Raw genomic sequence first — 13,929 nt, 5'->3', positions numbered from 1 at the left:
TGAAAAATAAATAGCCAAATATTCAGTGTATTATTTTGATTCCTGGGAGGGCAGTGTCAGGTCCCAGTACACTAGGCATCGTGCTGACACAGCGAAAAGGTCGGTCCCAACTCTGAGGAGCTTATGGTCAAAGTACAGCTGTTAGATGAGTGATTCATCTGGTAGTGGAGTGTGTTCCTGGGCCAGGAGACCCTGGTTCAGGGCTGACAGCATGGCTCAGTTTTGCACTGGGCAAGTGCCAGCAACAAAGGGAAAACAGTGTTTATTATTCAGGTGGAGACCTTTCTAGAGCTGCCCCAGTTTACTTTTGCATCTTCCTTGGGAGACGCATAAGGCACTATCCAAATGCTGGTTCTAGCATAAAGTGCTGCAGAATGGGTCATTTCCAAGCAATAGGGACATGGGTGGTGGTGGTGAGGACTATGGAGAAAGAAGGACGAGGAAAGAAATTGGTAGCAAAAGATACAACTCTGTCTCGTCCCCATATAGATTTGGCTGGTCCTGTACTACCCGTGGTAAGATGTCAGGGAGAGCTGGGCTCAATGTTGGGAAGCAGTGTTGGGAGTGGGCAGTGCAGAGATGGTTGAAGTAGTATTTGGAGAGATTAGTCACAGAAAAGGTGCAGATCTGGGAGCAGAACCTTGTGTGTGTGCATGCTCGTAAGTCCGTACCGTTGAAAGGGCATTTATGAGAGAACAGAGACAGGTGGATATTGTGACAAAGTATTTTGCATCCATGCTTATGGAATATATTTTGCAGCCTGTTTCTTAAAGCAAGGACTCTACTTCAGACATCTGTGTACGTGCATGTGCGCGTGCAGACAGACTGGTCTAGTTGTCTTGGGTATATTATCTTCTAACATAGTTTTCTGCTCTTCTGAAACACGTTGGGTGATGGCAGTTCTTCTAAAGAATAACAAGCCCGTTTGCATATAAGAGTGCAAAAGTCAGTCTCTAAGCATAAGCATGATGTGCTCAGGCTTTCTTTTACGCTGTAGTAGGAAAAATGTGGAGCTGTTATGCTTTCAGAGTACACAATGAAACCTCAATAAAGTTTATTTTCCATTATGCAGAAGTTTTGCTGTTTCTGTTGCATAAGAACAGGCAGCATTTCACTGACTGTTGACTTTTCTGTACATTTTTTTAGCGGGAAAGAAAATCAAGTTTTAGGTAATTTGCCATATCAAAGTGAGACGCCTCGTTTTCAGGGCCAAGGTCCGCAGTCCATTTGCCATCAGAGTTCCTATCAACTTCCACTGGAGTTTTGTGCTTTCTGGCATTGCATGGATAGTGGGAAAAATGGCCATCTTGGAAAACATATCAGCTGGTCTTCATTGGTGCTTGGGAAGCCTGAGTTGGCCAATACTGTGTGGTGTCACATAGTAATATTTTCAGAATGTCAGAACTTAGGCATCTAGAAGCTGAAGTCCCCCTGGAGTCTCTACAGATGTTATGTTTGTCCTGCGGTATCAGCTGTTTTAACACTGCAAAGCAGCTGGCCACACCTTCATGCTATTTATCGTGCTAGAAAAATGGCTCACCTGCCACAAAACCTACAGCAAAGAGTTGGCTGTTTCGGATAGCAACTTCTTTGTCTTTCCAGAATAAACATAATGTGTGGTCATGTCTAGAGACCCTCACTATTCCATAATGCTCAGCTGTCTTTTCCTCCCTCCAAGAGGAAGAGAGGGAGGGGAGGCAGGTGGCTCCCTGCCAGCTTGCCCAGTGGGGAGCTATCAGGAAACCCTGCGTGGCTGACTTCCAGGCAGCACCATCCCTATTGCCACAACTTGGGACCTAGGTACATCGCTGGTGGAAACCATCCAGCAGGCTCGTCACCCCGGGCAGCTTGCAGATAATGAGCGGCACTGGGGACAGAGCTGCAGCAGACAGGGAGCAGAGGAACAGCCCCAGTCCCTGTGAGGAGGGGACAGAGAACAGAGAAGTCCAGGGCAGTCCTGTCTGGGCAGCAGTGGTGAGGGGCTCTCTGCAGGCAGCAGCAGGGGCTAATGGGCCAGGGGGGGCAGTCTGCACTCCCTGATCATCCCCTAGTTTCATAGTAGGTAGGATCGGAAGGGACCTGAGCAGATCATCAAGTCTGACCCCCTGCCATGGCAGGAAAGAGTACTGGGATCAAACAACCCTGGCAAGGTGTCTATCTAGCCTCCTTCTGAAGACCCCCAGGGTAGGAGCGAGCACCACTTCCCTTGGAAGTTGGTTCCAGATCCTAGCCGCCGTGACTGTGAAGTAGCGCCTCCTGATGTCTAGCCTGAGTTTCTAACCCTGCCATAGTTTACTGGGAGCCTTCTCACTCTTGTCTCTGTGCAAGCGGTGGTGGCAGGGGCTGATCAGGAGCCGCAGGCCCCTCTCCTTCCTCCCCACCATCACCTCCTGTTGCTGCAGGGTATTCTCAGGCAGTCCCCTCACTCTTGTTGCCCAGCAGTGCAAGCCTGCCAGCCCCTTCAAGTCCTCAAATCTCTGCCCCTGCTACCACAGGAGGCTCACAGGGAGCCCTGTCACCTTTGCCACCTGACTGCAAGGACAGCAGGGCTGTCTGCAACCCAGGAACTTGAAAGGGTTCTTGGTGCTCGCACACAAGCAGCCCATTAAACTACAGGAACTTTAAAGGGCTTGTGGGGATCCAGAGACCAGCTCCAGCCAGCTTTGGTGCTACTTGGGTGCTGGGAACTTTAAAACCCTCACAAGCTGGTCAGTGAGCCTGTCTGGCAGACTTCCCTGAGGGCTGGGGGAGCTATGGAGCAGCTCTGTAACCCCTGGCTGGAGCTGCCCTTGTGGCAGCTTTGTTACCCTCCAGCCAAGCAACCAGTGGGCTGCGTACGTGTGCCCACCAGTAACAATTTACCTTTTGTAGCACTACAAGCTTTTTGCTGCTACAAAAATCACATCTCCTGGGTCTTATAGAAAGTCGGTGGCATTTAAGTTCCTAATTCCTGTTGGCATTTTTGAAATTCTTAACTTTATCTTCAGCCTACTTGATGTTTTCTCAGTGTAACCGTTTCAGTTAGAGGTTTCGTGCTTTTATATCAAAATAGTTACCAGTACAGTTTATTTTCCTCCCTTACCTGTAAAAAAATTATCAGTGCAAGGAATGGTTTGGTTATACTGCAATAATTAAAGTGGCATAACTTTTCCTCTTTAACTGCACTTTAGGGGTGCCTGTACACGAGCCCAGAGGCTGCTCCAACCTGCTGGAATTACAGCGCATTGGAGCAGACTCGATTAATAGAGTTTGCTGGAGTGTGGTAATTACTGCGCTCCAGCCAGCCTCTGCATCTTGGATATCAGTGTCCCTGTATTTCAGAAGTGTGTGTGTGTGGGGGGGGGGGGCCTTTAACTAAAGCTTGTTCGTTGAGCTTTAGATAAAGCACCCTTGCCATCATTTTGAAGCATGGATTCTCTGATACACGAGACACTCCAGGTGCTCTTGGACCCGCTCTTAATTAAAGCGCCTCCTGTGTAAAAATGCCCTGGGCTCCTACATGCCTAAGGCACTTATGAGAGTAGGAAGTAAATTTAGCCAGCTTTTGAGGAAGAATTCGTTTGGAACCTTACCCTCAATAAAATGAGGTTCATTAGACTGACTCCTGGCTAGCCTGTGATAACTCAGTATAATCATTTCGTGGCATCACCTCTAGTAATAAACATTCAACTTAGTGATTCAGATCATACTTTTCTGAAGGCTTTTGGCACGCTTGTCTTTTCCCTCTGCTTATACTAAGTAGGCAATGTGAGGATCATGGTGATATCAGACCAGCTACTTCCTACGGTAGGAAATAAATTAAATACCTTTGAGTCCCCCTCTGCTCCAGAGCCAGTGGGTCATAGCTTGTGCCAGTTAAAGCCAATTATAACCTGGCTGATCTGTCTTGGTAGTAAAAATCCTGCCTTCCCAGGATTTTTGCCTGGCTTGCAAGGTTGTCTGCCTTGGTACTAAAAATTGTGGGTCGCTCTGTGCTTGCAAGAGAACTTTCTTCTGTGCCCATGTTTGGGGAGGTCTTTTTCGTGGATCTGAATGGATTGATCAGTCCAAAGTAATGATCAAAGTGGAATTGACCAAATCCTCCTTTATAAAAGGATTCCACTATATCTTTACATACTTTAGGATATTAGTTATAAATGCATGTATTTTTTTATAAATACATTAAGACATTTTGTATGAGATGTATTTCATCTTACCGTAAAAAAAAGTTCAAAGGATACTTAAAAGTTGAAGAGGAAAATAACAGCTGTACTACAAAGCCTATGCAATAATTCCAGTTTCTTTGAGAAGGGAGTGGTTATAGTTGTTACTTTGTACGGTGGATGGAGGCTCTCATTACCACATCTAGTCCAAGGGTTTTCTCACACCCCTTCATTCTGAAACAGCCATTTTCATAAAAATGGTAATACTTGATTTTTATCTTTTTAATATAGAAAATAATCGTGATGACATGTTGGTAGGCAAGCAGCCCACGGAGAAACGTAACTCTGATCTCAAGGTTCTGAACGTGTTTCGTTCACTGCCTGATCTCGGGTTTTCTCTGGTTGCCTCTAAGAATAATTTAATCTAGCCTCCAACTTTTTTGTGCAAGTGCCATGCCATGTCGCACATTAGCACATTTTGAAAATAGGTAGTATACATATTAAAGTAAATTATTACCTGCTTCTAAATTCCTGTAGCCTCATGGGTGATGGCGCATCTAAGCAAGGAACTGGTTATGGGGGCAGGGGTTTGGTTTTGGTGTCTGCCTCTATATTACAACATGATCTTAGGCCTCTCCACTTCAATTTCATCACCTGTAAAATGGGGCTGACAATTGTTGCTCTGATTTATAAAGTGCTTGTGGTTATTGTTCTATACAAGTCTGAAGTAGCGTTAATTATTAGTCACAGGGCAGCTGTTTTACTTTAGTTTCTCCCCACCTACGTATTACCATGTAGACAGCCCGTGTCTTCAGATAGGAGACCAAGGGATCCATCCTCTCTGAAATTACCCCATCATCTTTCAAGTGATATAAGCCTGAGCAATTCCTTTCTTTTCTGCCACAGAATATCATTAGCTCTATAGAGTGGTAGGTCCAAGGGTGTTTCCAAATGCTGACCTTTCCTACATGATAACTTTGTCAAAGCCAAGATAAACAAACCAACCTTGTACTGGGTGCTTGTTCCAGTCACACCCACAGTCCAGTGTAAGAATGATGGTAGGAATTATATCTGAATGTAGGAAATTATTTAACACCTTTAAGTTCCCTTCTTTGAGTGGCAATAAATTGACTGCTGCTTGTTACTACTACAGCTACTAGTAATCAGTGAACATAGTGAGAGTTTGTTTTGACCTGCCTGTGCATTTGGAGTTGCTGAAGCATTTTCATCAGTTTTATTATAGTGGCTTCTAAGACCCCATTAAGGAACAGGACCTGTCTTTATCTATGCTAGAAAAAGACATTAAAAGCTAGCACAGTTTTAGATACCATTCACCATAACCAGCTAATACCTTTGTGTAAACAGATATTAGACTTCACTTGCAGTAGACAAAAAGTTGTGTTTAAAATCACAGTGGCTAGCACATTTTCTTAGGCTGTACTTAAGAGATGGTGGCCTGAAGACTTGTAGTTTAATCATAAAAACATATAAACAAAAAGAGGGAAAGGAAAGAGCAAGGATGTTCTTTGAACTATCCAAAGAAATTTTTTTTCTGTGCCAAATAATTTGCCCTCTGTGTTGATTTGCCCTCTGTCCCTCATCTCATTTTTATTATTGTCAGGTTTTTTATAGCAGAAATGCAGAGTCATGAGGTTGAAGTTGTAAACAGTGTTACTGACTCTGGAAATCAATCCCACATCACTTCAGGCTTTCTCTGTTGGCTAGTTTTCTTGTGTTCCTCCAATTTGGTTGTTCTTTTTCTGTCTCTCATCTTTAGTCCACAGCAGGTGGAAACGGTAACATATTTGGTCACCAGAATTATATTTTTTATTGTGATTCTTTTCTATAACTTGTTTGTTAGCATTGTAGTTTAGTAGTGCAAACAGGCTTTCACAATTAGAAGCTCTCTCTTTTTTTTAAGGTTAATATATCAGCTTACCATTAAATGTTTGATAGTTTCCAATCTTTCTTGCAATTCAGTTTAGATTCCGTGCTGGATGCAGATTTTGCCTGGCCACACTGTATGTTGACTATTGCAAGAGAATAGCTGCAGTGTACTCTTAGGGCATTCTTGTCAACAGGAATCATTTGTGACATTAAAGAATGCTTTATCCCCTTTTAATGAAAATGGTTAAGTGTATGATAGTAAATATTCTTTTAACAACTTATTTCCTAGAAAAAGGTTTTCTCATTATCTCCCCTTTGATCTCCATTTGTGCAGATAATCAGGCATAGTAGTGATCTATCATAATTTCTTTTTACTAATATGGAAATCAGCATGGGAAAAGCTCCCTTGGCTGAGCTGGAGATTCTGTTCAGCTCTGTCTGACCTTGAGGCCACTATCTAAGGTAAAGAGGAACATGGCTCTGCCATGCGTCGGCTGCTCTGAGATTGCTGCTTATGGACATGCTCTTGAACAGTGGCAAGTGGAAAGTAAACCACAAGAGCTTTACCTGCAGTTAGAGGCATAATTCCCCTTAACTTCAGTGGAGCCAAGTTTTCATCCCTTTTCCCTTGACTTCATCCAATTCCTTGCTCAAATTCTGCTTCCTTCATCTCTCTTCCCATGCTGCTGCAGTATCTGGAGTATTTATTTCTATTTAAATCTGTCCTCAAAACCCACACCTTTCCAGCATGTCAGCCATTGATCCACATTCCCACTTTAGCCTTGCAAAATCATTTTAGCTAAAGGAACTATATAAGAAGATGCATCTGTCTGAAAACAAGCATCCTTCTGTTTTTATTTTAGATACACTAATATCTTTTCATTATCTCAACCCTCTGCTTCTGAACTAGATTGTAAGATTTTTATAGCAGGGACCTTATTCCTCCTCTTTCTGTTAAATTCACTGCCTTGCTTATAGCATGATATGTATAAAGTATTACCTAATAAGGCTGCATACACGCATTCAGGTGATCTGGGAGAATTCTCCCAGATTTGTTCTTCCAGTAGAAAAACTTACCCAGAGATGCCTGAACAGATATTTGAATACTGAGCCCCTGAAGAGTAGAGCTGGTAGTGCTGGTACAGCATAGCCAGGGAGCCTTTGGGCACACATCTTAACCTGCTCTGCAGGCTTCCTCAGTCTACCTGGAGACAGATGGCAACAGTGCACAGGGCAGCCCTGATTAGCTGACAAAACTGATCAGGGTCAGTCTGTGTCTTCCTGTAGCTCAATTTGTAGATTGTGAAGGGGGCGTATTATGCTCCCTGCTTGGCTGGAGCAGTAGTGTCCAGCGAGCAACTTGCTGTTTCCCTGGGGGAGGCAGCAGGTGGCAGAAGCAAAGCACCCTGAGAGAGTGGAGGACCATGCTATGGGTTCTCTCGTAGGGAACATGTACAGACATTCGTTCTCCCAAAAGTAACCCTCCTGAGAATGATTTAGCCCTGATTGTTTCAGGTTATTTTTCTCCTAGATCAGCCATTTTTGCTGCAAGGGAGAAAAATCCTAAACATCTGTATGCTCATGGTTTCTACAGGGAGAACAGAGACTTTTCCAGGACAAACTGAATGCCTGTACATGGCTTAAATATCAGGTCATCTACTGTTTTCTTCTCCCTGTGCAAGACTGTTCTTCAATGTATGTTTGTTAGAGCTTTACACTGTCTACTTCAAGTACTAAAGTAGTATTACAGTGGCTGAATATGTAGCATATGTCATTTATTTTTCATGATAGAATCCACCACTAATTCCACAACCATCCTAGAAAAGAAGTACCGAACTAGCAAACATGTAGAACCACTAACTTAGATTCTTAGGAGGATTGGGGCATCTCTCATTTTGAACATGGAAATTGTTGTTCCCAACTGATAAACTTTCCTTTGCAATAATTCCCACAGACTTGGCTATTAACATGATAAAACTAGGGAAATGAATGTGGTTTATGGAAGCCATAGAGAAAGTGGCTACATAGCAAGTCTGGTTGAGACATGCAGTGGAGTTCACTCTGTAATGGCGGTTTACTGCAACTTGGTAGCAAGTCAGGATCTTAAAACTGTCCTAGTGCTGTGACAAAACTATCTTGAAAGGCAAAATGAATTGGCCTCTCATGTTTAGTCAATGCCTTTTTACAGCTGTTGTATATTAATTCTTTTATTTTTTTGACTGTCAGAGTCATCAGCAAAGTGGTGTCAGCTCCGGAGGCTAAACCCTCTACTCCCGTGAATCGTCCTAAAACACCTCCACCTGCACCATCTCCGGTACCAGCTCCTGTCCATGTGACCCCTCCTCCTGCTCCAGCTCCTCCTCCACCACCACCACCTGCTGTCCAGCCAGCTCTGATACCACCCCCTTCTCCTGCCGTCTCGGCTGCAGGAGGTTCCAAAGCACCAGTTCGGAGTGTGGTAACGGAGACTGTCAGTACTTACGTGGTAAGTGTGTAACCCCAATCCACCCATGTCATAATGCTGGTGAGATGTTGACTGCATTGGCTGCATGTTGTGAATTAACCTTTTCACCATTTTCTGTGATCTCATCCTGACTCAAGTGGGGCTAATACTTGGATGTTCAATAACAGAGCTCTGTATAATGCAGGAACAGTGCACTCCTTCCTCTGAGGGAGTATGGCACCAACTGTTTAGCCTGGGGCTAAGATTCTTGTGTTGCTGGAAATTGTTTTCCTCTAGAAAAGATGTAAAAGCTTCAAGTTTGTTAGCATGTCTGATCTTTAAAGATAGGGTAACTGTATTATATGAAGGAAATCCGGAAGGGGTAAGGGGATCCAGGATGAAGAGTGCCACACTCTGCCCCTCTAACCCCACAGCTCCCAGTAACACTGATGATGGGGCGGGGCAGGACAGCATGGAGACCTGCAGCCAGGCTCCATCCCCCACGCACAGAGGCTGGACTCAGCTGGGAGTGGCCATTGTGCAGCACCCCCAAGCTCCACCAACCCAGGCTGTGTGGCCACATGATGCCTCTCCCTGCCATCGGCAGCCGCCCGGAGCTGCCATGAGCAGCTTGGGCCTTAGCAGCAGCCACAGCAGCAGAGCACAATACCTCTGGCAATGAGCAGCCATCCTGACCTGCCCCACACAGGTACCTGATCTCTGGACCCTTTCTCTGGCCCACCCTGCCTGGCTGATCTCTGCCCCAGGCAGGAGGAGCGGTGCTCAGCCCAGCCTGCCCCTCAGCCTCCAGCCACTGCTCAGGAGAAGCTAGAGTGGGTGGGGTGGCACCAATCTGGGACTTTTGCTTCAATTTTAGCTAACTGGCCAGGATGTCAGGATGGCCTATGAAACCCAGGACTGTCCTGGCAAAACTGGGACATATGGTCACCCTATTTAAAGAACACGATGCAACTCTATGCAGAACCAGTAGAATCCTTACCCTCGTTTGGCTGTATTCCAACGTGAATAATTGTGTCTTGCACCTGTATCTTTCGTGGGTGCCACTTTAAACATTTCACCATTTATAGTATCCTGGTGCTTGCTTTTATTATAGTATTTCCTACACTTAAAATGAGAAATCGACCAAATGTTGCAGTTAATGCTGTTGTTTTATAATGATGCCTCCTGTAAATTTACCATGTGGTTTCTAATGGAAACTGTATTCTTCACTGCTTGCCTTAAACTGTTGTATCATGTTCCCAGGCCCTATTAAACCAGCTGCTACATTTCACTCTGGAGTTGATTACAGTGCTGGGTGAAGGGATCCCCATGTTCAATTTGCATACCAGTTTTAGTAAAGCTTTTTGGGTTGAAGATACCAACTATGATATTGCCATTTTTATCACAAAAATAAATATATCATCACTTTACTTGTATTACAGCAGTGCCCCAGGAAATTTACTGTAGGAGAAAACTGCTTGCAGAGGGCTGGTACTACATCTCATTTTCGCAATAAGCATTAAAAGCAAACAGTTTTCAGATAGCATTAGTTTAATTACAGAAGGGAAAACTCATTGTGTTCTAAGCTCAGTATTTCTTTATGCAAAGTCTTGCTACCATATGGGGGGAGTGGAGGCCATTGCTAATAGCTGATCCATTTTTTTCCTTTTTCAAATTAGCCAGAGACCCCAACTGAGATCAAGGTCTCATTGTATAAACCCTGACCATACACATAGCAAGGGACAAATAATTTATCATCTAAATGGACAAGACAAAACAAAGGAAGGAAAAATGAAAGCATTATCATATCACTACTTTTGCATAACTGGGTAATTGGGGCACAAAGCAATGACATGACTCACCCAAAATCACACAGGAAGTTTGTGTCAAGGCCAGGACAAGAGTCCATCCACCATTAACCCTAATCCAGTGTCTTAACCACAAAAGCATAATTTTTCCTCCAGCTAAGGAAAGATATTCTGTAACGATATCATAAGATGGGAGGTTACTAACTCTTGCTCTCATTATTGTGCCTAAAAGATTTATATGCAACAAATTAAAATCACGAACTGTAAGCTTGCAAGGCCAAGTGCTGTTGAGGTAGGAAACGCCAGGATTAGTGTACAGTCTTTAATTTACAGTGGTCTTACAATTTTTTCATGCAGGAATTTTGCCTCATTCGATGAATAGGTAGTTCCTAAATATTTCTTTTTAGCCTCTTCAGTGGGCGTCCAGAGCCAAGACCTTACTCCTTTGCCCCCACCCTGTCTGCACCTCTCAGTCAGCCATCTTCCAAAAAGGGCCTATTGTTGTTACCTTAAAACTTCTACTCCAGATGAATAAGTAAATAAAAATCTAGCTGAAGCAGAATGGAACATTTTGCCCTGAACAGTTAAAGTTTGAAAGAGTCCTTAGCATCTAAAACCAGGGGCTTGTAAAGAGGAAGTGTTGGGCTGCCTTAACTAGGTGACACTACCAGCCCCTTGTATGAAAACAGGGAACGTCCCAAGTTGAACACCTGCAAAGAAACAGTGCCCATCTTGGAAGCATTCTGCAGGTTTTGCTTGGCATTTTAACAGCCAGGCTGCTCGAGCAGGTTATAATTGGCTGTAATTGGCACTCCTACAGCTGTACTACTGTTTGTTTGCAGCAGAGTGGCACGGCGTGTTGCTTTTTTCTACTTTGATTACTTCAGAGAGATGCCTTTGTGTGAGCCTGGCATCCTGAAGTCCAGGTAGTCACTTTACGCTGGGACCAAATTGTTTTTTGCACCAACAGGAAATGACTTTGCAAAAGTGAGATTAGATGTGTCGATAAAATGATTATTAAAACCAAATTGTGTTACGCTGGCCAGTCCATTTCCCTGTCAGTGCAGGCCCAGTGCTTCATATTTTCTTGTGCCTTGTATCATCTAGTTTTGAATGACAAAAAACCCAAGACTTTAAAAGGAGTTAGTCATGAACGATAGATTGGCTGCAGCCCTTGAGCATTTTTATTGACTTCCCTGGAAGATGGTATGAGATTTATAGTCCAGTGTGTAGTTAGGTTCCCCCCCCATAATAGTATGTATTGTCTTTTTTCACTCTAAATGTAATTTTTCTAAGCTTTCTGCATAACAAGAAAAAGTGATTCTCCTACATGGGCCGTGACAATGTGTTCTAGCAACTGCTGAAAACAAACACATGCAATCTTATTCTAAAGACTTAGTCATCCTGCCAATCCTTGTTTATAAGTGATAAAATCAGTGTAAATCTTTGGACGGTTGTTTATGTATTTGCCCATATAAATTGTACTTCACAGAATGGAATGTTGTGCATTTTTATATTTTACCAAAATATACAAAAGGCTTGTTAGGTAAGAGTCTTGAAATTTTACAAATTTGAGTGTGGTTTGAGCTGGAATTAATAATAGAAGGCCATCATAAGGCATCGAGTATGATGAGTTAGTAAACATGTGCTTAATACTGTAAATGATCTGCCTCTCTCATTTCATTTACACTTTAGTAAATTGTCCTGTGACATAAATGTCATGAAGGGAATGGAAAGTTACTCAGTAACAACTTTTTATATCCTTGATCTTATCAGCTACTTGAATGGAAGGGTTTGGCTAATAAGTAATAAGGCAGTGCATACACATTTCACTGTATGTATTACATACACGAGGCTGCTGTCTTATGCAGGAGGCTGCCATTGCTTGTTCTGTCACTAACCAGTATAGAATTTAAAGAATAAAAAGTCCTTCTGATGGGGATGATACCAGAACTAGTGGCCTGTGTTGTTAAATCATGGTGATTGTTATGTGGGAATGAATATTCTCATGGATCAAGTGGTTTAACTCGCTTTACTTGTTTATAAAACAGTGCATAAAAATGTTTGAAGTCCAGCACAACAAATCAATTTGAATGGTAATGGTAAGCACTTGCAGTTAGGGTATTCTTATATGCCCCTATCCAGGAATAGTGTGTGCAGTGAATAGCTCTGGCAGGTAAACAGGAAACCTAACTTTAAGGAGAAATCAGCTTTGCTGCCCAGTGGTTGCTGAAAGCAATCAACATTTTCTTTCCTCTTTACACCAGATCCGAGATGAATGGGGTAACCAGATCTGGATCTGTCCTGGCTGTAACAAACCAGATGATGGCAGTCCAATGATAGGCTGTGATGATTGTGATGATTGGTATCACTGGTAAGTTGCTCACTTCTCCTTTTGTATCATTCTTTCCAAGATCGCTGCTGTCCTAAAAAAACCCCATATTAGTTACAAAAAAGCAGAGTGTTTAAACAGCTCCCCTTTGTTCCCACTGGTCATTTGGACAATTTTACTTCTACCTGTGTTACTTTGGAAGTTTGCAAAAGTAAATTTTAAGTTAACACCTGGTTGGGGATTTTTTGTTAGTGGAAATATTCTGTGAAATGTGTGAGAAAACTAGTACATTGCTTTGAGATTGTTTGGGAATCTGTGCGTGTCTGATGATATTGAAAGAACCATATGAATATGAGCACGAGGAATGCAGCTAGAATGTGTCACGTTATGGGAGCATTACTACTTTTGGAAGACTGTGCTCTTATAAAGAAGCGAATCATTTCATATAGCTGTCTGGTAAAATGCCTGCAAAAACAATAAGCTTTACTGCAAACACGTTATCTTGAATCTGACCTATTACACCCCAAAGTGGAGACATCTCATTTTATTGACATACCATTGTTATCGAAGTAGCCTTCTAATATATTTTCTGTTTCAAAACAAGAGACTTTGAATGTCTAGCTATTGTTATAGTAATGGATTTTGGACTGAAAATATTAGTCAGATTCGGTCTCCCAACTAAAGAAATGTGTCTTATAGGGATGTGAAATAAAAGTAGCCTTGGCTCACTGAAACCTTGTGCTTTTTTGTCAAATTCACAGGCCTTGTGTTGGAATTACAACTGAACCTCCAGAAGAAACACAGTGGTTCTGTTCTAAATGTGCCAACAAAAAGAAAGATAAAAAACACAAGAAGCGGAAGCACAGAGCACATTGAAGACGTTGCATGGATTTAAGTCATACGGTCACTTCAGCACTTCTGCCCTGACTCCTTTGTAGAGGGATTCAGTGTGCTTCTGTCTCATCATCCGTCATCAGGTTTTATGGATTATGACTCAAGTGAATCAGGAACGAAAATACACTGTCCATTCAGGACTGTTGAGGTTTTTTTTGAAACCGTGTGGGCCCCCGTGGGTTAGATCTTAGTCCATTCTGACGCTGACTTTCACCTGCCGAAGGGAACTTGCACAGAGTGAGACAAAGGGTAAATAGTTACCCACACAGCTCTTGAGGATTGGAAGCAGCAGTGATCCATGTTGTAAATACAGATATCTGCTCTCTCCTTTTTGATTTGTTTTTATTCTCTCCTGAGCCTGAGTGAGGTGTTAGAAGAGATCACCGTGTAAATGGCAGCAAACTGTAAACTAAAGAGACCTTC

The 13,929-nt window shown here is 42.9% G+C and overlaps 1 protein-coding gene across 1 annotated transcript in view; it reads left to right on the top strand.

The window, feature by feature from the left end:
• Window positions 1-13,623, top strand: part of TAF3 (TATA-box binding protein associated factor 3) — a 186,813-nt gene extending 173,190 nt beyond the window's left edge. Inside the window, exons 5-7 of the mRNA XM_019509596.1 lie at window positions 8,256-8,514; window positions 12,548-12,654; window positions 13,374-13,623. Of these exons, the coding sequence (XP_019365141.1) occupies window positions 8,256-8,514; window positions 12,548-12,654; window positions 13,374-13,488 (481 nt within the window). The 3' untranslated portion in view covers window positions 13,489-13,623. The remainder of the gene's footprint in view (window positions 1-8,255; window positions 8,515-12,547; window positions 12,655-13,373) is intronic.
• Window positions 13,624-13,929: the final 306 nt, after the last annotated feature.

This window comes from Gavialis gangeticus, unplaced genomic scaffold, assembly GCF_001723915.1.
Source record: "Gavialis gangeticus isolate Ggan-Ray unplaced genomic scaffold, GavGan_comp1, whole genome shotgun sequence".
NCBI classification, from domain to species: domain Eukaryota; kingdom Metazoa; phylum Chordata; order Crocodylia; family Gavialidae; genus Gavialis; species Gavialis gangeticus.
This window is presented reverse-complemented; position numbering and strand designations above follow the sequence as displayed.